Genomic DNA, 26,135 nt, shown 5'->3' with positions numbered 1-26,135 from the left:
TTGACTAAGTGCATTTGAAATAGATTTTTAAGGTTAGGGTTGCAAATGGTAGTAGAGATGGGCTTTAGGTTAAAAGAAACAGCATCAGAAAGTTCTGAGGTAAAGCAATGTGAAGTCGGGTAGTGGATGATAAGCTGGAAATATATGTTGGAACCATTATAGGGAGGCTCTTAAGCAAAAGATTAAAAAATTTTAAAAATATGTATTTTTATTGATTTCAGAGAGGAGATAGAAAGATCAATGAGAATCGATTGGCTGCCTCATGCACACTTGACACTGAGCCTGTAACCTGAGCATGTGCCTTTACTGGGAATTGAATTACGTATGACCTCCTGGTTCACAGGTTGATGCTCAACCACTGAGCCACACCAGACAGGCTAAGCAAGATTTTTGAGGAATTGTTTTGAGCTATACTTTATAGAAATGAGGTATTGAAACTCAGGAGATGCTAGAGCAGAAAAGGACAGATGGGGAGACTCTGAGGATTTGACAAGAGAGGGACTCAGTAAAGGGGAGTGAAAAATACCTTGAACAAAGGCCCTGAGGAGCTGATTGTACTTACAGGGACTCATGGCATTGATCTATCTATGCGTGGAGGACATCTTCAAGCTCATTAACTACTATAGCTTCAGCTACTGGTTCTTTGTGGGGCTGTCAATCGTGGGTCAGCTTTATCTGCGCTGGAAGGAGCCTGATCGACCTCGCTCCCTTAAGGTAAGTCACCTCCATCCCTCCTCTGCTCCACCTGCCCTGGGGATTCTTACAAGATGGTTTGTTTAGAAACCTTTGCCCTGGACTTGCTGGTGTCAGGGTGTTGAGATGAAGGGAATGGAAAGGCAGTTCAGTGCTCTGATCTGCAGAGGTGGGGTTACTTTAGCTTGTCAATCCTGAGCTAACTTCCAGTTATTTCTTCTGTGCCCTCAGCTCAGCCTTTTCTTCCCCATTGTCTTCTGCTGCTGTACCATCTTCCTGGTGGTCATTCCACTTTACAGTGACACCATCAACTCCCTCATTGGCATTGGCATTGCCCTCTCGGGCTTGCCCTTTTACTTCTTCATCATCAGAGTGCCAGAACAAAAACGACCTCATTGCCTCCGAAGGATTGTGGGTAAGATCTGGATACTCAGGTTAGCTTGGCTAATGTACTTTTTTTTTTTTTTGCCCCTTCTAAAAATCCTGTTCCAAGTCACCTTGGCCATAGCCCCTTCTTATCGTTAACTGCAAGGCTTTACTGAATCGTCTCCACAGGCCCAATTCAGTGCCACTGGAACTCAGACCAGTTGACCTCAGAATTCTGAGTTTTGATTCACTTCTCTTTGTAGCATCTACTACAAGGTACCTCCAGATCCTATGTATGTCAGTAGCTGCAGAGATGGATTTGGAAGATGGAGAGATGCCCAAGTCTAAGTAAATAACACCTGGAATCCTGAGATATGAAAAGCAGAACCTCATCTTCTACTGGTTGGAGCCAAGGAAGTTGAAAAGGAAAGCTTACTTCTTTGGAGGCACCTGTCCAGAAGCCTGGTCTAGGCAGCTTCAACCACCTTTGAACTTGCTTTTTTTGAGACAGACAGTAATTTATTTGTTTTGCTATATATTGTTCCAATTTTTAAAAAGGGATAATAAAGCAGACTGTGGTGGGAGCATGTCAGGTGTGGGCTTGGTTATTCTAATAGCACATTCCCATGTGTTAAGATATTCACTCACCCCTGGGTGTGCCTTACACCTCTTTTCCTTTAAAAGGGCCAATAATGCTCCAAACTTCCTGTCTCTTTTAGAGACATGAGAATGTATGGGTGCTGGACAATAAAAGGGTTATGTTCCTAAACTTTGAGTGGCTTCATTTTACATAGTGTCTCTGGGGCAGTTCCTATTAGTCTGGCAGGAAAACTAAAACAAACAAACAAACCCCACACAATCTAATGCTTGAAAGTACCCGAGTATTTCTTCCCTCTCAAACCTATTGCTGAAGGTTGATAAAACCAATCTCTACCTCTAAACTGCTGTAGGTTAAGGTTAGATAAAAATGACATCAACTTCCATTCTTTTTTTTAATATATTTCATTTTTTACAGAGGATGGGAGAGGGAGTTAGAAGCATCAATGAGAGCGAAAAATCAATCAGCTGCCTCCTGCTCACCCTCTATCGAGATGTGCCTGCAACCAAGGTACATGCCCTTGATTGGAATTGAACCTGGGACCTTTTAGTGTGCAGGCTAACGCTCTAGCCACTGAGTCAAAACCAGTTAGGGCTCAACTTCCATTCTCCTTAATTACCACCAAGAATTTGAGCCCAGCTGGCATGGCTTAGTGGTTGAGAGTCAACCTACTGATCAGGAGGTCACAGTTTGATTCCAGTCAGGGCACATACCCAGGTTGCGGGCTCAATCCCCAGTGGATATGAGGAGGCAGCCGATCAATGATTCTCTCTCATAATTGATGTTTCTATCTCTCTCCCTTCCTCTCTAAAATAAATAAAAATGTATTAAAAAAAAAGAATTTGAGCACATCAACCTCTTGAAGGATGTCTTATAGGTAACTTTGGGATAAATAAATGTGTTTATTCTACTTAAATATAATCTCAACTTAGCAGGCATATCTCTGCAATGCAAACGTGGCTGGAACAACACATTTATGGGGTCGGTATCTAAGCTCTAACACCAGGTTACTTCACTGAGACACTTCCTAAGAGCACGGGCCAGCAAGAGCAATCACCATCAATCTGTTCTTTAGTTTTCTGAAGCACACAATCCACCTCCCCACTTAATAAGTACCAGGAAGCAACATATAATACAGAGGTTTACTAATTCTGTAGATGGAAAGATCACTTGGCTCCCCAGTGCTCTTTTATACTTAGATGTAAGAGTTTACAGTGGAATCCACTTTTAAAACCAACATCTCCATGTCCCATAGTTTCTAGGTCTGAGGCAAGGACCCCGCAAAAATCTTGTTCTAAGGCCGAGTCTTGGGAGAAGACGACTTAGTGTCAGTATGAGCAGGGAAAAGATTCAGCCGAGTGTGTCACGCCAGGGTTTCTTTGACTTTGGTTTGTTGCAGCTGCTGTTAGGGGTGGTGGAAGGGGGATTTTCCCCACGCTGTAGCAGAGGGTTGTGGGTAAAGGTCTGTCGTAAGGGACCTAGGGGAAGAAGAGAAGGTTAATGAACAAAGGAAAGGGAGAAACAATGACAGAATTTAGCCTGAAAGGGTTATTTACCCCTGGCTGCAAGTTCCAAGTGATTCTGCATGCGCCGTTCACGCTCTTGTAGCTGATGGTTGATTTCAGCATTCTTCCAGCCTATATAGAATAAGACAGTTGGGTCTCATACCTACTTTTAGGCTACTTTCCCCTGGTCATGATTCAGAGGACAGGCCCTTACCGCGTTTGAAGCTCTTTATGAAGCCTTCCCGTGGAGGTAATTTGTCGGCGTCATGCACAACACGCTGGGGGATTTTAAGAATAGTGCGTACAGCTGGAATACGGAGGCAAGACACCTGGACCAGGGAAAACATATTCGAGCAGAACCAATACACGAACACTGCCTAGATGGGAAGGAAAAGAAGGCACTTAGAAGCTGCATCCCTGATCAGCCTGCTGGGAGGTGGCTAGGCCAGGAGAAAGGACTTGACACTAGCCCCTACGTCGTTACCTACCGTGGGGAAATGGATAGTTATGGGCAAGACTGCCAGGGGTATCAATCTCATAACATTTCTCATCCAGTGAAGCTCAGAACTTTGCACACCAGTCTCAGCACCTAACTGGGGAGAAAAAAAAAAAAAAAAAAATCAGAGGAAGAGTAGCAATTTTAGGGACTATGGCTCAAATTTCTTATGCATCAAAACTCCTCCTCCAGGGAGTGAAGGAGGACTATTCTGTATAACTACATTACTCCTAATCCCAGCTCACTTTGCAGGCCTGGCACTTGGCCAACCTGGGCTTACCTCAAGGACACCCCACATTGTAGCAGTGACCACCATCGGTAATATGTAGGTGGGGTCAGACAGTGTGAGGTCCTGGAACCACCAGAGGCCGCCTGTCTGCAGGCTGGGCACAGGAAGGTTGGCCATTTCTCTCAAGGAGATGAAGAAGGAGATGAAGATTGGTGCCTAGTACACAGGACAAACAGTGTCAGTATTCTTTATCAGAGGGGGTTTTCTCATTATCCCATTCCTGAAAACCACCTGCTTTTTGGACATCTAGGCCTAGGGCATGGGAAACAGGAGGTAATCTGATTGGTTCAGGATAAAATAAGGAAAATATTTTTACTTACCTGAGTCAGAGGTAGAATGAGAGGTTTAAAGAGTTTAATGTCATGCTTTTTCTGATACAGTGTCATCTCCGAGGAGGCCCTGTAAACTGTGAAGTGAGGAGAAGTTAGTGGTTGGGCAGATAGTTACATGGGTGGAAGTGACCGTCCTCATTACCCGGCCCCTCGCATTTCTAACTGACCCATCAGGCTGGAGCCATTAGGCCCAAGAAGTAGGTAAAACTTTAAGACCTGTCTAGAGGTAGCAACTCCTGACTTAGGTTGTTCTTTCCCTCTGCAGAATGCCAGGAAGAGTGTATAATAAATGTGGTCCCACGCTCATCCTGCAATTGACTCACACTCAGCATGGTCTCCTGCCAACTTGGCCTCTCTGATTCGCAAGGAAAACTTCTGGATCTCTGGCATGTGGTTGTGGATCTTGGCTGCCTCTCGTTGGCCCTTCACAATGAGAGGAAACACCAGGCAGCGGGCAACGACTGTACCTACAAAATACACACGAGATTGGAGTGAAATGAAAGCAGTTCTGCAGCCAGAAGGTTGAAGATTTCTAGATTCTCACTGAAAGGATCTCTTATTCTAGTCTTTCCACATTATGACTCATACTCAAGGGGCATAAAACAAAGGGTAGGGATATGAGTTAGTTTCTTCAAGGCTCAGTTCTCTGCTTTGACATTACAAAAGTCTAGCATTAACTTCTCTAAACAAATGATCACGAATCTAGTTTGTTCCCTTGAACAAAAGGCGACAGTAGGTACTTTTCTAGACCAATGGTTTCTAAACTTTTCTATCAATGGAACATCTTCTCTCTGCCCCCAACTCTTAGCCCCAATATGTGTGACAGATAAAACCTAGCTGTCCTAGGTGAGGGGATAGTCTGGCTGTACGACTGTTTTAGTTCTCGACTTGCTTTGCTCAGAGGTACCTTTACAGAACTCCGGGGTTCTCACGAATGAAGTTTAAAAGCTGCGGCCCTAGAAACCTCTGGAGCAGGAGGCAATAGGGTGGCCTGCTGCGTAAGCTCCTTCCTATTTCTTACCCTGCTTGAGCCCGATTTCTCTTTTTACACTTTATATTTCCCAAATATGCCAACAAATGTTTATTTATTTATTTATTTTTAATATATTTTATTGATTTTGTACAGAGAGGAAGGGAGAGAGATAGAGAGTTAGAAACATCGATGAGAGAGAGTCATCGATCAGCTGCCTCTTGCACACCCCCTACTGGAGATGTGCCCGCAACCAAGGTACATGCCCTTGACCGGAATCGAACCCGGGACCTTTATAGTCCGCAGGCCGACGCTCTATCCACTGAGCCAAACCGGTCTCGGCAACAAATGTTTATTTAATTTATGGTATCTATAGATTAAAAAGTGGGTTCTGGCTAAAAAGAGATGGGGGTTGGGGAGAGATTTAAGTTTAGGCTTTACCAACATGATGCTGTGGAAAGAGGGGAGCTAAGGATGGAATCCAGAATACCAGCACTGGAAATGGGAAGTTGTGGTCAGAAAGACAGAAGAAAATCAGAAAAGACTGTCACAAAAGCCAAGGAATATATTCCCAAGTCTAGTAATCTAACACAGAAAGGCCAACTATAAATAGCAAAGTGGATTTAGCAATGATATAACTGGCAGTTAAAATGAAGCAATGCCAAAACAGGTTTGGCTCAGTGGTAGAGCGTCGGTCTGTGGACTGAAAGGTCCCGGGTTCGATTTCGGTCAGGGGCATGTACATTGGTTGCGGGCACATTCCCGGTAGGGGGTGTGCAAGAGGCAGCTGGTCGATGTTTCTCTCTCATCCACGTTTCTAGCTCTCTATCTCTCTCCCTTCCTCTCTGTAAAAAAATCAATAAAATATATTTTAAAAAAATAAATAAAATGAAGCAGTATTAGTAAAAGCCAGATTGCTGAGGGTCAAAGAGTGGAAAGAAATAAGCCTACTATGATACGGAATATAATTTTAAATAACAGCTATGAAAAGGAGAAAGACAGCATAGAAGATAAAGGTAAACTAAAGATAAAGGGAAAATATTTCCTTCCAAGAAACACATGGTATGCTTGAGCATGTTTGTATGTTCAGAGTAGGGCAGTAAAAAGGGAGATGAAGACTCAGGGAGATGAACACTGGAATAACATGTAGGAGGATACAGAATCTGAAGCAGTTTTAGCCTGCAATGTGTTTTCCCAATTTTGGGATTTAACTGCTTGACCAAACCTGCTCTCCTAAACCAGGGCAGCTTCATCACTGTTAACAAGATCCTCTTGCTCTAACCTCATGCTCACACTCAAATATCTACATTTCTTGAATTACAGATGCTCTAGTGCAGTGGTCTGCAAACTCATTAGTCAACAGAGCCAAATATCAACAGTATGGCTGAAATTTCTTTTGAGAGCCAAATTTTTAAAACTCAAATTTCTTCTAATGCCACTTCTTCAAAATAGACTCACCCATGCCATGGTATTTTGTGGAAGAGCCACACTCAAGGGGCCAAAGAGCCACATGTAGCTCGAGAGCCGCAGTTTGCCAACCATGGTTTTATAATGCCCTTTGGGAAATATAGGTATAGTGTATCTAGTATCATGAGCCTTTCCCCCTCATTTGAATCTGTTTTTTCTGACCCCTAAACTTCTGCACTATTTCCTTGACCCCCTCACAGAACTGCTATTCTTTAAAGTTCTCTCCCTAAGTCCCCATTTCCTCCAGGATCCCTTTCCAGGATGCAATCCTCTTACACACAGCAATGGCTCCCCACCAAGGTAGGCCAAGGTCAACGTGCATATATTCCAGTAGGTTTTGGATCAGTCCCACTGGGGTATATGACCCCAGCCCAAGTTCAGCGAAGCTCTGTTCTGCAGCAGCTTGGACTACATCTGCAGTCTCTCCAGAAGCAGCCTCAGTCACTGCTGTGGGTGAGGGAGTTGCAGGAATGACGGGAGGGGCCTGAACCTGTGCAAAAGGAAGCCATGTGTAATATTCAGTAGGTGGGACACAGACATTGAGGGTTCCCTTATGATAACCAGTACTGGGTTGTTCTCTTGACTCTACTTCTCGTTCTCCCAGATTAGCCTAAATGTCCACAGAACTCAGCTCTTAAAAAGAATGTTCTATTTTTCCCCCAAAGTAGGAAAATAACTTACTATATTATACTAATATTTTATGAAAGTTATTTCTTGCATTATTATTTTCCAAATTTCATTCGAGTATCACTGTTATGATTTTGTACATACTCAAACTATTGTACTCATAATTTCCCTTTAAAAGTTTTTAAGACCCAAATATCTAAAAAAAAAAAAAAAAAATTGACCAAAATATCTACTTGGTCTCATCCTCAAAAATATCAATATCCATGAAATCATGTAAATGATATGCAAGTTTCAATTTTTCTAATATACACACCTAGAAACACATTTCATATCGCCATCAGTGGCTTGGCACTGGGAAACAAGGGCATGCATAGAATGAATGTAAATCTGTCTTGCATACTCTCAAATCCTTCCCCCAGCGGATGTGAAAATATCCCAGGCAGAGATGTTACCATTCTGGGAGCTGTGTGCAGCGTGGAAAGAACTCGCCTGCACATTCCACTTCCCTCTAGTCAAAGCAAAATAAAAACAAAAAATCGACCAAGTGGCACCACTCCTAACACTGCAGGGCTGCAAACGCGTCTTACCTGGGCTTCTGCAAATGCGATGGCAGAGACGCTGAGGCCACGCGGGCTGGGGGCCGCCAGGAGGGCATAGTGGGGGCGCACGCCGCACCCGCCGGCTGGGAACGGGAACCCTGCGGCCAGCGGCTTCCGGGGCCACTGTGAGGGCCCCGCGACGCTGTGGAACTGCGCGCGGAAAGGGAGGGGGAGCACTTTTATTGGGAGCACAAGTCCCTCATTTTGCACCCCCCCCGCCCCCCGAAGAAGCAGGCAGCCCGCTCCCACAGGTGGGCAGTAACTCCGCGAGTCCTGCACCTCCCCTGCTGCAGGCCCACCACCCCGAGGTTCCCTCGTCGGGGGGAGGCCTGTACCCGGGTTCAGACCACCACACAGGGTCGTCCAGCCCCTGGGGTCATAGAAGGTAACCCTTCAGCGACCTCAGGGGACCCGAGGTCAGGGGACACAGGCTGGCGAGCAGGTCAGCGTTGCTCATGCCCCGGCAAGAGCGCCCCCGGCTCGGGTCGCAGGGACAGGGCGGCACCCCGCCGTTCAGCCCTGGCGCTTCCTTACTTGCCGCTGGGGCCATAGCAGGCGGAGGAGCTCCCGGCGCCCGCACAGCAGCACCCCCGCCATCTTGACGGGAAGAGGACTTCCGTTCGCACCTGCGCACTGGGAACCGCAGCCCCGCGGGCCGACGCCCTTTTGGAAGTGGGCGGAAGTTGGAGCTGCGGCCTCGGCCGCGGCGGTGACGGAGTCTGGCGGCCATGTTTGAAGTGGGCAAGGAGGCGCCAAGGGCCGCGTTTTTGGAGAGTGGAGTTAAGAGCCACATAAGTGGATGAGGAGTTTCCTCAATCTCTAAATCCTTGATTCTCCTGCGACGTGTTGAACTAAAAAATAGCCTCCGGACAGCATTGGCTGTGTCGGGTGTGGATTTTTTTTTTTTTTTTTTTCTTGCCCAGTGATGTTCGATTCTTATTCCTAGGTAATATTGGAGTAGCAGATCCAGGGAAACTTGAGTGTACTCTGGCGTCTGACAGAAATTGAAGGCAGCTTCTAGGAAAAAAATTACCTCTCAGATAAAAAAACCCAAAAAACAAAACCCAAAAAACCCACAGAGTTTTAAGAGGAGACTCCGTCTTTCACCTTTCCCTTCCTTAGTGGGGTTGTGAGAGGAGCATCTTGTGACTGAAGGGACAAGTTGAAGACGAGAAGCTAACATGAAGATGGCTGTGTGGAAAGATGGAAAACCTCTGCATACTTGATGATGTCATTGAGCTGCTGCACCAACCTTGGAGCCACCCATCCCTAGACTTTGTTGTGTGATGTCCAGATTCTAAGTCTCTGTTGCTTAGGTGTTTTGTTTCTCAAAGCAAATAACATTTCTTAAAGATATATGAGGTGAAATTCCTTCCCTCCAAATAAAAAATAGTAACAGCTCAGAAAGGTGAAAGTTGATTATATTGGAACCCCCTAATAAGTCAACTACAAATGCTTTTTGAATGACAAAGCATAGCTTGAAAAAGATACAATAGCTTGAAGTTATTTCAATCACTGCTTTTTGGGGATTGTTATGAATATACCTGACAAATGGTAAAAATAGGAGGCAAAGAAATAGAATATAGATTTAGTAGTAATTAGGAGTATGACGGATTAATCACATATGTTGAATACTATAAGCAAGCTTTTATTATTATTTTTTTGTTGTTGTTACTTGAAAGAATCAATACAGTTGCCCTAGCAGATTTGACTCAGTGGATAGAGCATCTCTCTGTGGACTGAACAGTGGGTTCCAGGTTCAATTTCAGTTAAGAACACATGCCCAGTTTTGAGCTCGATCCCCAGTAGGGGCTGTGCAGCCAATCAACGATTCTCTCTCATCATTGATGTTTTTCTCTCTCCATCTCCCTTCCTCTCTGAAATAAATTTAAAAAATATATTATACATAAAAGAATCAATACAGTTAGAACTGATGACAAAAACACAGCTCAGGGCACTTCGGGGGGGGGGGGGAATAAAACTATCCTGTGGTAGACAGTTACTTTGGTGGCCCCCTGGACCTTGTCAAGCACTGTCAGGTTCAGTGAGCCTGATTAAAGAAGACAGACAAAGAGAATACAGCTGGGGCTGGGGGAATCTCCTGAACCTGGATGAGGACTCAGAGAGACCCAGCCTGCAAGCTAAAGCCATATTTTATAGTCAGAGCACACAAAGAAAAACAAGGGAAGTGGTCAACTAGTTTACAATGTCCCGCGAGTTTCACTTTGTTTTGGCAGCACGAGCTGCACCTCCCACAGCCCATTAACTACCTAGAAAGGAACTAGTGAGAACTATAAGGCTCTGCCCCCCAGCTGGGACTTGTTTGTAGCCCTGCCACAGGTCAATCCGAGGCTTGAACCTAAAGCTGCTCCCTACAGTCTCCAATAAACCATATCTACCATTATTTGCACCCTTGTACAGCCACTATAGAAAGTAGTAAAACTGAAACTTATACTGTGCTATATATAAATTTGTATAGATGAAATGTGAATACAACTAACTCCATCCCAGTGTCCTGGATTTATTTCATGCTGTGACCTTTGGCCAACTTCACTGGCTTTAGCAAGCATATCAAAGCCTTCTAGTTGATGATTATCTGTGTTCCAAAAAATGTAGCAATAAAACTTTTTTTTAGTAATGTCTGGAATGGCATGACAATTAGATAAGTATTAAACTGATATATTGATGATAAATAATCACTTATCACAAGACCACCAACAGGTATGGCACCTAGCAAGTACTACATTCTTTGTCTCATTGACTTGTAATTTGTACCTCAGCCTGGCCAGTGTTGCTCAGTGATTAAGCATTGATCCATGAACCAGGAGGTCATGTCACGGTTTGATTCCCAGTCAGGGCACGTGCCCGGGTTGCAAGCTCAATCCCCAGTAGGGGTGTGGAGGAGGCAGTTGATTAATGATTCAGCACCCTTCTCTCATCATTGGTGTTTCTATTTCTTTCTCTCTGAAATCAATAAAAAATATTTTTAAAAGTACTGTAACAGAGGAGCTGGGTGAAAAAAGTGAAGGTATTAAGCAAAGAAAAAGCCTCATAGACACAAACAACAGTATGGTGATTACCAGAGGGAAAGGGGCGCAGGGGTGGGGCAGCTAGAAGAGGGAAAGGGGATGATACATGGTGATGGAAGGAGACTTGACTTGGGTTGGTGAACAACAATACAATATGCAGATGATGTAAAATTGTACATCTGAAATCTATAAAATTTTATTAACCAATGACACCCCAATAAATTGAATAAAAACTTCAAAAAATATTGTAACAATATTTTTCAAGTGACAGATTATGAGATAGCTGCAGATTTACTCAAGGTAGTTCCTGAAATGATGGAGCTATTAAAGAAAAAAATGAGTCATCATCATGTCTTCCTTCAGAAGAAAAATTATGAGAGTATTCCTCAGAAATCATAGATATTCATGGCTATTATAACAATCATTGGAAAGCTGCATTTCATAACCTGAGAAAAAATTCTAACAGATGCCAGAATGCTTTTTCTTTTTTATGGGGCTGTTATGTTTCTTTTTAACAGTGGTTCCAAACAATTGTTTTTGAAGTTTTCTAATTCTGTAACAAAATATAATACAGTCTTTCCATAGTTTTAAAACAAAACAAAAAATAAATAAAAAAGTATTGTAACAGGTGTCTGTTAGCAGAGGCTAATTTACACAGAACTGCTGGGTCATCTGTCCACCCTCACCTACAACTCTGTAAGTAAATTAACCTTTAATACATTCTGTTTTATTCTGTGGAGTTGTGTGTATTGTTCTTCCCCCTGATAATACCTTCTTATTATAGTGGCCATTACACTTTTGCCCTACCACTGGGCACAGTTATACCTCAACACTGGAAAAAAATTTTCAATATGTGCACCCATGCCTGTGCACACACACATTGTCACAATGTGAGGTAGGTGATGGCTCTGTTAAGTAATCTTATTGTAGTAATTATTTTGAAAAGGGTGGGTCAAAAGTAGGTTTATAATAATTAATAATGCATTAATAAATTTTTGCATACTCACAACTGTAAATCTATTTCCCCCAACCTGTATATAAAAATATTACATTGTATAACTCAAAATTATTAATTATATATGCCAATTATATCTCAATAAAGTTTTGAGAAAAGCTTTGAGGAATATACAAAAAAATTCTACTAGAACTAATATGTAAATTTAGCAGGATGTATGATACAAGGTCAATATACAAAAATCAACTGCATTTCTAAACACTAAAAATGAACAACGTGAAAATTAATAAAACCATTTACAAGAGCATCAAAAACAAGAAAAAATTAATAGCAAATTTGACAAAATATATGTGAAACTTATACACTGAAAGTTATAAGACATTACTGATAAAATATGTAGAAGGCCTAATTAAATGGAGAGATACACTATGCTCAGAGATTGTAAAAATCAGTATTGTTCAGATGTTAATTCTTCTAAAAATGATTTACAGCAGGTTCAATAAAAATTTAATAGAAATTGATAAGTAATTAATACATTTATATGAAAAATGTAAAACACTTAGACAAAATGTTTTTGAAAAAGAACGAAGTTGGAGAATTTACAGTATCTGATTTCAAAGTTTACTATAAAGTATCAATAACCAAGACAGTGTGGTACTGGCATAAGAATAGACATTTGGATCAAAGGAACAGAATAGTTTCCAGAAATAAATCCACACATAAAATCAATTTATTTTAATAAAAGTGCTAAGGGACCTCTGGTGGTGTGGCTTAGTTGGTTGGAGCATAGTCCTGGTTTTGGGTTCATTCTCAGTCAGGGCACATTCCTAGGTTACTTACAGCTTCTATCACCGGTCAGGGCATATATGAGAGGCAACCAATTAATGTTTCTCTCCCTCTTTCTCTAAAAATCAATAAAAACATTCTCGGATGGAGATTTTTTTTTTTTTAAGTGCCAATGGAGTTTAAAGGGAAAAAGGAAAGTTTTTCCAACAAAGGTTCTGGAATAACTGGATATTCCTATAAAAAATTTCAGACCCCAACTGTTAGCCTGTACTACATCTATAATAATAAAAACATAATATGCTAATTAGACCAGATGGCCGAACAGCAGAATGACCTGGACCACCTTCCGGACAAAGCCAGGGCGGAGAGGGCTGAGACAGCTGCTGCAGCTGCATGGGCCGTGCCCCTTGCACGAATTTTGTGCATTGGGTCCCGTATTACATATAAAAGTTAACTTGGACTGGATCATAGTCTTGAACTTAAAGCTACAACTATTCAATATAATTTTCCTAGAAGAAAGCACCAAAGAAAACCATGGGAATAGGCAAAAAAATTCCTAGATAGGACACAAAATATCAATAGTCATAAAAGAAAAATTTGATAAATAGGACTTCATCAAAATTGAAAACCCTCTGCTCTATGTAAGACACTATTAGAAAAATTAAAAGGCAAAGCACATACTGGGAGAAAAATAATCACAATATATGTATTTGACAAATGATTTGTATCTACACTATGTAAATGAATTTTCTTACAACTTAATTAAAAGCAGAGCCATCCAACGAAAAGGTAAATGTATTAATAAGACATTTCACAAAAGTAGATATCAGAAGAAATAGTCACATGAAGAGATACTCAGTATTGTTAGTCATCAAAGAAATGCAAAATAAAACCACAGTGGTATACCACTGCAGATCTACTAGAATTGCTGAAATGGAAGGATTGACAATTCCAAGTATTGGTGAATATGTATATAATTTAGTTGTAATTTTGATGTGTCACTTTCATAAATTTCTGATAAGAATGAAGAATGGTATAATTACTTGGCAGATTCTTATAAAAAACTAAATGCACATCAAATAATTCTACTTTTAGGCACTTATTTAAGAGAAGTGAAAAATAGGATCCAAGATGGCTGAGCCCAGGTACACACCTAGCCTCAGCCGCACACAACAATTTCAATAAAATACAACTAAAATATAAAATGGACATTACCCAGAACTACAGGAAAGTCAACTGACTGGAAATTCTACAGCGAGAAGCAAGGAGAAAACCAGAAGGAAGCACGGAGGAGCTGTAAAAGCCCAAGGTACGGAGACACACGGCGCGCAGTGCGGAGAGGACGGAGCCGGAGAGGAGGGAGGCCGAGTGCCTGGCTGGCGTTCCCTAGCAGGAAGGAGATAAAACTCCGACTGTGTTGGGCCCCAGTTCTGACTGCTCTGAACCCCAGTTCTAGGCCAGACCCCGGGGATCCAGGCTCACCCATAGGGAGCTGGGCTGTAAGGCAGAACCCTGGGGAAGCGGTGAAAGGAGGTCCCGGTAGCGCGCACATTGCAGGCAGAGAAGGGACGGTCGGCTGTGCCACGGGATTGCCCTGGCCGGAAGGAGACTGGGGTTCCAGTCTGCTCTGAACACCACCTCCAACTCCACTTCCAACTGAACAGAACCCCAATACCGGGCTCATTGGGGAGAGCATAGACTGTTTGGCAGCAGGCGAAAATCCAGGGCACCTATTTCTCAGAGGCGCTTTGCAGCGAGTACTGAAGGACCCTGAGACGCAGGAGCCGCATAGGGCGGGGCTGATGGAAGCCAAGGCTGTAGGCTCCACCCTGAACACCCCCCCCCCCCCCCCCCCCCCCGCCCCATCAGGGAAGCTGCAAAAATGCGGATACAACATAGATCACAAACGAAAGAAATGGAGGACAAAAAGCAACTGGATATAGAGTTCAAATCTACGCTTATAAGGTTTTTCAAGAATTTCCTAGAAAAGATGGATAAGACCTATGAGGATATGAAAAGAGATCAACTAGAATTAATAAGGAGTCAATAAGAAATGATAAGGGATCAACAAGAAATGATAAGGGATCAACAAGAAATAAAGAATACATTGTCTGAAATAAAAAATATTATACAGAGTCCTAAAAACAGAATGGAAGATCGCAAGAATCAAGTCAAAGATTTGGAACATAAAGAACCAGAAGACACTCCTCCACAGAAGCTAGAAGGCAAGAGAATCCAGAAAATTGAAGATAATGTAAGAAACTTCTGGGACAACTTCAAGCGAACCAACATCAGAATTATGGGGGTCCCAGAAGATGAGGGAGAGCAAGATACCGAAAACATACTGAAAGAAATAGTGAGAGAAAACCTACCCCACCTGGTGAAAGAATTAGACTTACAAGTCCAGGAAGCGCACAGAACTCCAAACAAAAGGAATCCAAAGAGGACCACACCAAGACACATTAGATTAGAGCTTCACTAATAAAAAAAAGCTAAAGGAGTTCATCAACACCAAACCAGAATTATATGAATTGCTGAAGGGGGTTCTTTCAGAAGAGAAAGTAAATAAAGATAAAAATTATGAACAACAAATATGTAACTATCAACAAGTGAATCTAAAAACCAAGGAAATTAAAAAAATCTGATGAACAATATTAACTGTTGAATATAATAGAATCAGAGGTATGGAAGGGGAATGAACTGATGATTCTTGGGGAAAAGGGGAGAGGGGGATGTGGGAAGAGACTGAACATAAACTGTGCACCTATGGATGAGGACAATGGGGAGTGGGGAAAGGGCAGAGGGTGGGATGGGAACCTGGTGGAGGAGAGCAATGGTGGCGGGGGAGGGGGGAAGGAACATTTGTAATAATATGAACAATAAAAACTTATTTAAAAAAAGAGAAGTGAAAAATATAAAAAGACTTGTATATAAATGTTCACAGCAGCTTTATTCTTAACTAGTGGCCTGGTGCATGAAATTCATACACATTAAAAGGGGATTAATTAGAGGAAATATTTTAATATTGCTTTTTGCCTGCCCTTCCTCTATAATAGAAGTGTCAGAGATGAAAGAAAATTAGTAAAATGTATATGAAAATCTTCCTTCTGTCAAAGTCTGGGGCACACCATGGGACCCAGAGTCAAGTCCCTGCCCACCTGTGACACCTGAAAAATCAAGCGAGATCCAGCCCCAGCCAGCCCCACCTGCATCAAGCCCCACTGGGTGGCGAGGCGGGGGATGAGGGGTCCCTGCACAGCCTCAGGTTCCCTGTTAAGTCCTGTCACCAAGGCGGGGGGTGTACCCTGAGGTCCCCCATCAAGTCCACTGTGTGGGGGGCACAGGCTGAGGTCCCCTGTCAAGTCTTGCTGGGCAGGGGGCATAGGTTCAGGTCCCCTGACCTGGCCCAGCACCACACAGCCTTAGTTCCGTGCTGATTACGGGAACATGGCCTCCGCTGTGGCCACAGCCATCTTTATGATGGTGTGAAAACTGGGCTGAGGGACACTGGGCCTCTAGTTTAGCAATAAAAGTATGAACCACTAATACCCATAATAACATGGGTGAATATTGAAAACACTGTTTACTCAAAAAAGCCAGACATAAAAAATACATAACCCAATTCTATTTACACGAAGTTCGAGAACAGTAAAACTAATTTATAGTGACAGAAAGCAGATCAGTGATTGCCTGGAGCTGTGAATGGGTGGTGAGGACAGAATCAGCTGCAGAGGGGCATGAGATTAAATATTCTATATCTTAAATACAAAACAGATAAAGTTCTTAGAAGATACATGCAATAAGCTGACTGAGAACTTCACTGGTGATTTCACATGGGACTCCAGATGTTTCCAAAGTCAAATTAAACTATCAACATAGGCTTTGTATTTTGTTTTCCCAGTTTCACTAATAACACAAACACAATTCAAATCCCTGAAGTATTCGTTATAATAAAGGGCATACCCTATAAGAAATTGTCTGGAATTTAAAATACAATAGTCTGGCCTATATTCAACACTTCAAGGACTCCTTTAAAATTTTTAAAAAATATGTTTTTGTTGATTTCAAAGAGAAGGAAGAGGTAGAGAGGGATAGAAACATCAATAATGAGAATCATCCATCAACTGCCTCCTGCATGTTCCCTGCTGGAGATTGAGCTGAAAGCCAGACACACGTCCTGACCAGGAATCTAACTGTGACTTCCTGGTTATGGGTCCACGTTAAACCACTGAGCCACACAGGCCAGGCTGGAGGGGTCCTTTTTACCAGCAAGCTTGAGACTGTGATCAGCTTTGGATTATGTAGCTAGACCAAGAAAAGCAAGATTTGCATTGTTTTTGCCAGTGTCACTCATATCTTCAACAATCAAGACATTCTTTCCAGTTCAAGCTATGAGACAATCTCTGCCAATTCTTTTATGTCCCTTGTTGACTGTTCATTACTGTAGTTCTTCAGTCTGATAAAATCTACAGTCATAGGAATGGATCTATCACTATTTCTGTTCAGTGCTTTGATATACTCTGTAGGTCAGCAAAGAATTTATAGCAAGCCTTGAGTATGCACAGAGTTAGGAAGTGATGGCCTAACATCTCCTTCATCACATCTCAAACAAATGATTGGGTCTTTTTTATAATTAGTCCATGAGGAATGAAGACCTTTTCAAAATCCTCAGCATAATGATTAGGCATAACAAAATAAATCAAGGTTATAACCTGGTTCATCATCACTAATCACGATGCTGGGGCTCTGGGCAGGCTCCGGGTCTCAGGACAATCTGAGGAGGATGAAGCCGGGCCCAAGGACTTGGCTGAGATGTGGCAGAGGCAGCACCAGGCAGGAAAGCAGAGATGTTTAGAAATATTCTATATCTTGATGAAGATGGTGATTGTATAGGTGAATACATTTATCAAAAATCAACAACTATTCACTTAAATCGGTGAATTTTATGTTATACATCAATAAATTTGATTTATAAGTGGAAAAAGTTTACAGAATTAGTTACTGTTGAAATAGCATTCTTGCATCAGTTTTCTATGTATTTCAAGTGAAAAACTTAGTTTTTGGGATAATTATTTTATTTTTTTAATTTAAAGAATAGTTTATTGATATTTAGAGAGAGAAAAAAAATGGATTGGCTGACTCCTGCAAGCCTCTACTACAGGGGATCTTTATGCATATGCCTTGACTGGGAATTGAATCAGTGACCTTTTGGTGTATGGGGCAATGCCCAACCAGTTGAGTCACACCCTGCTGGGGCTATTTTTTTTTAACCCAGCATGAATATTTGTTGTTTGATAGATGCAAATAAAGTGCTTTGGGAGTTCTGAGGAAAGATTATTTCTAACTAAGAGAACACCAGGGATGGCTTTAAAAAGAAAGATTTTTTAAAAATTGAATTTTAGAGAGGGAGAGGGAGAGAGAAACATTGATGTGAGAGCCCAACTAATGGGCTGCCTCCTGGGTGACCCCTACTGGGGAGAGCCTGCAACCCAAGCATGTACCCTGACCAGGAATTGAACTGGCAACCTTTCAGTGCACTGGAGGATGCCCAACTGAGTCACACTGGCCAAAGGCTGGATGCCCTTAGATTCTTGGGCTCTAGTAATACCACCATCTCCCATGGTTCCTCCAGCCTAGAGTGTGACAGCAGCTGCCCACTGTGGCCCATTTCTCGATTACTTTACTATTCCCCATTTGTCTTCCTAGTCCTTCTGAGAAACACTATGTATACTCTGGAATAGTTGCAATGGATAAAAGCTACAGGAACTATCAAGAAGACGGTAAGACCCCATGCCCTTCCCCACCAGATTTATGGCTTAAAACCCACAGAGACTAGCTCGATCCAACATGGACACTAATTTCACCTAATGGTCACCCCTAGCCTCATTATAGATCATGTAATACATTAGCATGCTAAACAACACACCCCGAACTGCTCTGATCGGAAATGGGAAGCCCATAAAAGAACACAAGATGGCTGATGGAGCGCCTCTGAGAAATCTCCATCCCTTTCCGGGAAGAACCTTAATATTCCCTACCCCCGCCCCCTGCCTTATTGAATACCCTCCCTCCCTCCCCCAACTCCCAATTAAATGAATCTCAATAAAGAAAGCAAATTCCTCTAAAGAGGGCTGGCTGCTTTGTCAAGTAGCCCATTCTGTCTCATGGCTTCATTAATAAAATCACTTGCACTTTGAACTTTGTGCTGGAGTTTGAATTCTCTCTTTTATGAAGCCAAGAACCCATAGTAGGTCCCAGACTCTCAGCTCCCCGGACACCTGCATCCTCTCTATTTACCAGTTCCTGTGGTGAAATTCCCCTGCCATACTTCATGTGGGTTCTCTTTCCTTGCTTGTCCCTGACTAATATATTGGGTCGGCAGCTAAGTAATTGCGGGTTTCACACATATATGGCTTCAGTTGAATTTTTAGGTTTGCAGACGTAGTACAAATGTAAAACACATTTTGTTATTTGATAGTTGGCTATTCAGCTGTTAATCAGTAAAAAAAGTTTTTTGATCTGTTTTGTAGTTTTCGTTTGGCGTTCGTTGAAAAATGGAAAATCAAAAGGAACATTTTCGTCATATTTTGCTTTTTTATTTCTGCAAAGGGAAAAACGCATCGCAAGCTCATAAAAAGTTATGTGCTGTTTATGGTGACAAAGCCTTAAAAGAACGGCAGTGTCAAAATTGGTTTGCCAAATTTTGTTCTGGTGATTTTTCACTCAAAGATGAAAAACGCTCTGGTCATCCAGTTGAAGTTGATGACGCCCTAATCAAAGCAATAATCAATTCGGACTGTCACAGTACAACACGTGAGATTGCAGAGAAGCTTCATGTATCACATACATGCATTGAAAATTACTTAAAACAACTTGGCTATGTTCAAAAACTCGATACATGGGTTCCTCACGAACTGAAAGAATCACAGTTAACGCAACGCATTAGCAGCTGCGATTTGCTAAAGAAACGTAATGAAAATGATCCATTTTTAAAATGACTGATAACTGGCGATGAAAAATGGGTTGTTTACAACAATATCAAGCGGAAAAGATCGTGGAGCAGGCCAGGTGAACCACTCAAACAACATCAAAAGCTGATATTCATCAAAAGAAGGTTTTGTTATCAGTTTGGTGGGATTACAAAGGAATTGTCTACTTTGAACTCTTACCACCCAACCGAACGATCAATTCTGATGTCTACATTGAACAACTAACGAAATTAAACAATGCAATTGAAGAAAAGCGGCCCGAATTGACAAATCAAAAAGGTGTTGTATTCCATCATGACAATGCAAGGCCACACACATCTTTGGTCACTCGGCAAAAATTAATGGAGCTTGGTTGGGATGTTTTGCCACATCCACCATATAGTCCTGACCTTGCACCATCTGATTACTTTTTGTTTCGATCTTTACAAAACCCCTTGAATGGTAAAAATTTCAATAATGATGATGATGTCAAATTGTACCTGATTCAGTTTTTTGCTAATAAAAACCAGAAGTTTTTTGAACGTGGGATTATGATGCAGCCTGAAAGATGGCAAAAGGTCATTGATCAAAATGGGCAATACATTACAGAATAAAGTTATTTAGTTCCATGAAAAAATTGTCTTTGATTTTCTTTAAAAAATCCGCAATTACTTAGTTGCCGACCCAATAGCTTAGACAATCTGTAATTGTCTCTGTTCCAAACTCTACTGCTTTGTGATGTGGGGCCAGTAATCAACAAACTGCATTTCTGCTTTGGCATCTGGCTCCTATTCAACTCTGCCAGGAGAGGGTGCTAGAGGGAGCTGGAAGGCTAGAGGTGGAAAAAATGACTTGCACCTTGTTTATTCCATGCGGGCTGCTTATCTAGTTGTGTTTCCTGTGAGCAGCTCCCAGCAGTCTTCTTCACTCCACCAGTTCTTGTCCTAGAGTCGCTGAATCTGGTTTTCAATTTCCCCAACACTTGCAGAAGCAATCTTGTCACATCCCCTCAGAGACACCAGCATCAGTTGGCTGTGCTCCCTCCTCAGATATCTGAATTTCAGTGGTGACAGGGCCCTTCTCTAAGCTTCAAAGTTCAAATAACCCTAGCTCTTCCTTTTGTTCCCTCAGCAGTGAGGGTGGGAGCTGCTTTCTGCAGTTGCTACTGCTATGTAAGCCGTACAGTTACGCAATTAACAACTTTAGACCTACTTAACCATTCTTTACATTCAACTCTCTGTTCAAATAATTGGTGTGGTTTCTGTCTCTTGACTGGATCCTGACTGTAACTGTTGTGGAGCTGGATTTTGGGTCTGGTTTGGGGTTTGATTTTGGATATTTTGAATTTGCAATGACAGTAGGCTATCCAAGTAGAGATAAAAGCCTTGTAAATAGATGAAAGTACACCACTGGAGTTTGTGGGAGATACAAGGAGTTGAAAATATTTTCTCACCATCAGCACTGATGTGATAATGGAAACTGTAAGACTACATGCATGAATTCCTGGGTGAGCTGTGTGGGGAGCTAAAAGCAGACAGTTGACAATGGTCTCATGTATACTCACATAGGGAAAACAGAAAAATTAAAACAAAAATTATAAAATTGAAGATACAAACATTACTGGAGAGGGGACCTGGCTCTGAGTGGGTCTACCTAGGACCAGTTGGTGGTGTGTGGGTTCTTAACTTTGTGCAGGAAAGATTTCACAATATGAGTCCAGGTGATTTTTTAAAAATTTTATATTTTATTGATTTTTCACAGAGAAGGGAGAGAGATACAGAGTTAGAAACATCGATGAGAGAGAGTCATCGATCAGCTGCCTCTTGCACGCCCCTACTGGGGATGTGCATGCAACCCAGGTACATGCCCTTGACCGGAATCGAACCTGGGACCTTTCAGTCCGCAGGCTGACGCTCTATCCACTGAGCCAAACCGGTTTCGCAAGTCCAAGTGATTTTTAAGAGGACGTGCTGTACTGTACAGGAATGGCACCAGGTATGAGACCCATAGGGTCAGACCAGACCTTGATTCAGCAACCTGAGTACTTGAATTCAGAATCAGAACTCAAACTATAAGAGAACATCCTATATAAATAAAAGGGTAATATGCAAATAGACCGAACGGCAGAACAACTGAACAACCAATCAAAGTGTAATATGCTAATGATATGTTAAGGCTGTTCAACCACCAGGGGGCAGATGCTCTGAACAGCAGGTTAGATTGCTGCCAATCGGGACTGATTGAGATGGGCCAGACACACCCTGGAGCCCTCCAGTGGTACCTCCCTGGCCCAATTGTGAACCGGTGGGGTCCTTCAGCTTGCCCTGCACCCAATCTGGGACCCCTTGGGGGGTGTTGGAAGAGCCTGATTCAGCCTGATCTCGCAGGCTACTCACCTTGGGAGGGTGCCAGACGCAGGGCTCATGGGTAGGGAGTGCAGCTGTGGCAGCGTGAGCCTCTCTGGAACAGGACTGATTGGGTGCAAGTCCGAGGTAGGCATGGTGGGGCTGGGATGAGCAGGAAAGGCAGGTAGGAGCTACAGGTGGCGTTGGACTAAGGGTTTCGGCAGATCCCTGCAGGCCACCCAGAGGGACCCCACCCATGCACAGATTCATGCACTGGGCCTCTAGTTTATTTATAAAATCACAGAGGTAGAAAGAGTAATTTGTAGAAGAGATGGGCTGAGGAAGAGTTATGGAGGCAAAGAAAGGACCCTAGAAGCTTGGGAGTGAGGAAGGTAAATGGTAATAAAAAGGAAAATGGGGCCTTTGCAACCTAGTTCAGTATCTGGTTAAAACTGTAGTCTCACTTCCCCACTCTGACTGACTTGGGTGGAGCTGCAGAACCTAACCCCAGGGCCCCGCCACAGCTGACTTGGGCGGAGCTTTGGGGACCATCAGGGGCCGCACAGGAGGAGATACATAGGTCAGAGCCTCCCCATGAGTTCATTCCAGGCTTTGGATCCGGAATTCCCCTGGACTAGCAGATCTGTGAAATAAGGTTAAACTTTCCTCCCTCAGGGTGCTGGCTGATGGTTCTCCCGTGCATTCTGCCACAACAGGGACACACCTGGGGGTCGGGGTGGGAATGGGGAAGGGAAAAGGAAATGGTGTGGGTGTGCTCCCAGGAGGGGCAGTGCACTAGGTCCCCTTCCTCAGGATTTTAAGGGAGGAGATTTCAGGGACTGAACCAGGGGAAGGTCTCAATAGAATAGTCAGCAGTTTTCCAGGTGTGTCCTTTTAGGATAGGGGTCTCCACTGATTGATTGGCCAGCACCAGGGTGGGAAGCATTATTCAATGCAGCGGGTCCTGAGGTCAGCTTTGGTGTTGCTTGTCTGGTTTTGCTGCTTTTCTGGGCCTGGAGCTGAAATACAACTGAGGCCTACGTGTTATCTCTAGGGAGGAAAGGCCAGGGGGTCCAAACCACATGACCAGCGATATGCTAGGGGAGAAAAGGTCACCCCAGGGACAAGGTCCCACCCTCCAAATGTCCTTTGCTAGGCATTTGGATCTTTCTCCACCGTGGTGACCTTCTGTACCTGGCCCATCGTCCTTGCTCTGCTCATGTCTGTCTAAGTGTCTACCACATTACTAATATTATAGTGGTAGTGCAGAAGGTTACAAACGTTGTAAGAAAAATTTATTACCTACTGAACTGGGGAATCTTCCCATTACACTTAGTGCTACTATGTGTCAGGGCCTGTTATGTGTGTAGTTTACTGCCCACAGTGGTTCTAAGCCTTTTCTGGGCCATGTTCACCCCCGACTCCCCAAGCTGCTTTTCCTTCATCATGTGCACACTGGCTGCAGCAGCTGGGGGTCGGGGGGAGGGCCAGGACTGGCTGGCACTCGGCCTCTTGCCCAGGCTGGACCTGCCAGAGGTCTGCAAAGGAATCATCACATGAGGTTTAGTCTCAGTGGGCTCAACATCAGATGCCCAAGCCCATCCCTCGGCATCTTCCAGACAGCCCCTGTTTCTTTCTCATCCGGAGGCACTTAGAGAAGTTGGCTGGACTTGGGTTGGAGCTCCCTCACTTCGCTGCAAGGAGTCTCGGCCATCCCACCTTTTGTTCGAGGTGGAGGAACCAACCCAGGTCAAGTGCTTTCAGTGGTGCCTGGCACCTCGCAAGAGCCAGGTACAAGTTCCTGGGTACCCACCAGCTAGTATTATAAGCCAAATTGCAACATCAGAACACATTTAATGCTACATGCAGCTTGCAACCTGGCCAGGCTCACTCCGTGAATCTTATTTAGAGAACCCCTTCTCCTTAACTTCAGTGACTTCGGGGTGCAGGAAGCGGCTAGCTAAACGTTCGATGTCATCCAGGGTCAGGCGGCTCAGGGACTTCTCATAATCCCTCTGTAGTTGATCTAGGACCCTGTTGGCATCTGTGGCACTGAAGTGGTGGGCCAAGAATTTGGCGATCAGCTGCTAAGCCGGGTGGGCGCAGGGGCGGGGCCTCGGCCACTTTGATTTTTTACAGATAGGAAGGGAGAGATATAGAGAGCTAGAAACGTCGATGAGAGAGAAACATCGACCAGCTGCCTCTTGCACACCCCCTACTGGGTACAACTCAGGTACATGCCCTTGACCGGAATCGAACCTGGGACCTTTCAGTCCGCAGACCGATGCTCTACCGCTGAGCCAAACCGGTTTCGGCATAGTTCTTATTATTGTTGGTTGATACTTATCACAGAGCCTTAGGCCAATAGAAAGAGAAGTATTGTGAGTTGATGGAAAAAGGAGACTCTACAACAAATAAAAAAAGAAGCCTGAAGTTATTTCTCTGTGAACTTTAACTATTATTTATTCCTGATTTCAAACATGGCAGGTTTTAGTACAGCCTTAAAATTAGTTCCTGCTGTTGTCATTTACTTTGAGTTAATGACTTAAAAATACTAACTAGGGAGATTTCTCTATTTAAGGTTTATAGCCTTTCTCTAATTTTTCCTATGTTGGGTGCAGAAGGAACAGCAACAGATGTTAGACCAGTGGAGTCAGACCAGACCTGGGTTTAGCAACCTTGGTACTTGAATTCTGGCTAGAAAAGAATTCAGAACTAAGACTCAAACTATAAAAGAACATTTATTTGGAAAAACACAGAGGAGAAGTAAGTTGTAGAAAAAATGGGCTTAGGAAAAACGATATAGAGGTAAAGAAAGGGCCCTTGGAGTTTAGAAGTGAGGAAGGTAAAGGTGATGGGCCTGGGGGGAGGGGGAGGAAAAGGTTGAGGGGAAGGGAAAAGTGTGGGGTGTGCTCCTGGGAGGGAGAAGTGCTGGGTTCTCCATACTAAGGTCTTCTCTTCTCTTCTCTTCTCTTCTCTTCTCTTCTCTTCTCTTCTCTTCTCTTCTCTTCTCTTCTCTTTTTTCTTTTCTTTTCTTTTTTTTAATTAAAAGGATTCTGTATTTTAAATGCACATAGTACCATAATTCATCAAAATAATTTATAGTAGTTAACTACCTCTTAAATATGATCTTATAAACAACTAGAGGCCTGGTGCATGAAATTCGTGCATGGGATGTGTGTGTCCCTAAGCCAGCCTGCACTCTCTCCAATCTGGGACCTCTTGAGGAAAGTTGGACATCCCTCTCACAATCCAGGACTGCTGGTTCCCAACTGCTCACCTGCCTGCCTGCCTGCTTGATCTGCCCCTAACCCCTTTTGCCTGCCAGCCTGATCACTCCCTAATTACTTCCCTGCCAGCCTGATCAATGCCTAATTGCTCCCCTGCTGGCCAAATTGCCCTTACCTGCCCCCTCCTCCCAGCCTGGTCATCCCTAACTGCCCTCCCCTGCAGGCCTCTTTCCTCTAAAACTGTTCTCCCCTACAGGCCTGGTTGCCCCCAACTGTTCTCCCATGCAGGCCTGGTACCCCCAAACTGCCCTCCCCTGCGGGCCTGGGTCCCTCTTAACTGTCCTTCCCTGCTGGCCTAATTGCCCCAATTGCCCTCCCCTGCAGGCCTAGTTCCTCCCAACTGCCCTCCTCTGGCAGCCACCTTGTGGTGGCCATTTTGTGTCCACACGGGGGTGGCCATCTTGTGTGTTGGAGTGATGGTCAATTTGCATATTACTCTTTTATTAGATAGGATGTGTGGATGCAGTCAGTTTGTTTAAAATTAACTGTCTGCTATGAAGTCTTCTAAGAAAGGAAATCATGACACAATCCATTCCATTATTAAAGGGGATTAAAAAGAAACATAAACTAATTTGAATATACCTAGCAATTTCCTAGGTATTGTCCTTCTGAATAAACCTGACTCTATATTAAAACTGTATTCTGTTTTCCTACCATAAGTAAGAAATTCCTTAACAGCAGCCTAGAAATGTTTAAAGTCTTGGTGACACATACTTCCTCACCTCCGGATGGTCACTCAGTGCTCTGATAAAGACAGTATAGTATGTCTGCTATTTCACCTCTGCTAATCTTCCCAGGGGGACACGCATTCCATTCTAGC

General features: G+C 43.3%; 2 protein-coding genes, 1 long non-coding RNA gene and 1 pseudogene across 5 annotated transcripts in view; 1 reads left to right on the top strand and 3 right to left on the bottom strand.

Moving 5' to 3' along the window:
- The window catches only part of SLC7A7 (solute carrier family 7 member 7), a 31,472-nt gene extending 29,902 nt beyond the window's left edge, over positions 1-1,570 (top strand). For both annotated transcript variants that reach the window (XM_084863030.1, XM_084863031.1), the window contains exons 8-10: positions 565-714; positions 925-1,108; positions 1,323-1,570. In XM_084863030.1, coding sequence (XP_084719156.1) covers positions 565-714; positions 925-1,108; positions 1,323-1,411 — 423 coding nt within the window. In that variant the 3' untranslated portion in view covers positions 1,412-1,570. The remainder of the gene's footprint in view (positions 1-564; positions 715-924; positions 1,109-1,322) is intronic.
- Positions 1-26,135, bottom strand: part of LOC311611566 — a 193,022-nt gene that overhangs the window by 128,882 nt on the left and 38,005 nt on the right. The window lies entirely within an intron of this gene.
- On the bottom strand, positions 2,786-8,596 carry OXA1L (OXA1L mitochondrial inner membrane insertase). Its single transcript, XM_084863097.1, has 10 exons — positions 8,477-8,596; positions 7,931-8,092; positions 6,993-7,206; positions 4,603-4,746; positions 4,268-4,353; positions 3,939-4,103; positions 3,651-3,755; positions 3,377-3,539; positions 3,214-3,294; positions 2,786-3,135 (listed from the first exon to the last, which is right to left on the bottom strand). The coding sequence occupies exons 1-10, from the start codon at positions 8,537-8,539 to the stop codon at positions 3,008-3,010; spliced, it is 1,311 nt and encodes a 436-aa protein (XP_084719223.1). The 5' UTR covers positions 8,540-8,596; the 3' UTR covers positions 2,786-3,007.
- LOC311612050 (hypoxanthine-guanine phosphoribosyltransferase-like) lies at positions 16,570-23,228 on the bottom strand (annotated as a pseudogene). Its single transcript has 3 exons — positions 23,220-23,228; positions 16,950-17,458; positions 16,570-16,729 (listed from the first exon to the last, which is right to left on the bottom strand). The product of its transcript is annotated as a hypoxanthine-guanine phosphoribosyltransferase-like (transcript).

This window comes from Pipistrellus hanaki (genome assembly GCF_964339955.1).
Source record: "Pipistrellus hanaki genome assembly, chromosome: 1".
Taxonomy (NCBI): domain Eukaryota; kingdom Metazoa; phylum Chordata; class Mammalia; order Chiroptera; family Vespertilionidae; genus Pipistrellus; species Pipistrellus hanaki.
The sequence above is the reverse complement of the archived record's forward strand: the minus strand, read 5'-3'. Positions and strand labels throughout refer to the sequence as shown.

Bases quoted from the DNA above. Each gene is read 5' to 3' on its own strand.
- OXA1L (XM_084863097.1), bottom strand. From the start codon at position 8,539: ATGGCGGGGGTGCTGCTGTGCGGGCGCCGGGAGCTCCTCCGCCTGCTA. The intron at 7,207-7,930 runs GTAAGACGCGTT...CCTTTTGCACAG, and splicing joins TCGCATTTGCAGAAGCCCAG to GTTCAGGCCCCTCCCGTCAT. The intron at 3,136-3,213 runs GTAAATAACCCT...TTCTTCCCCTAG, and splicing joins CTTGGAACTTGCAGCCAGGG to GTCCCTTACGACAGACCTTT.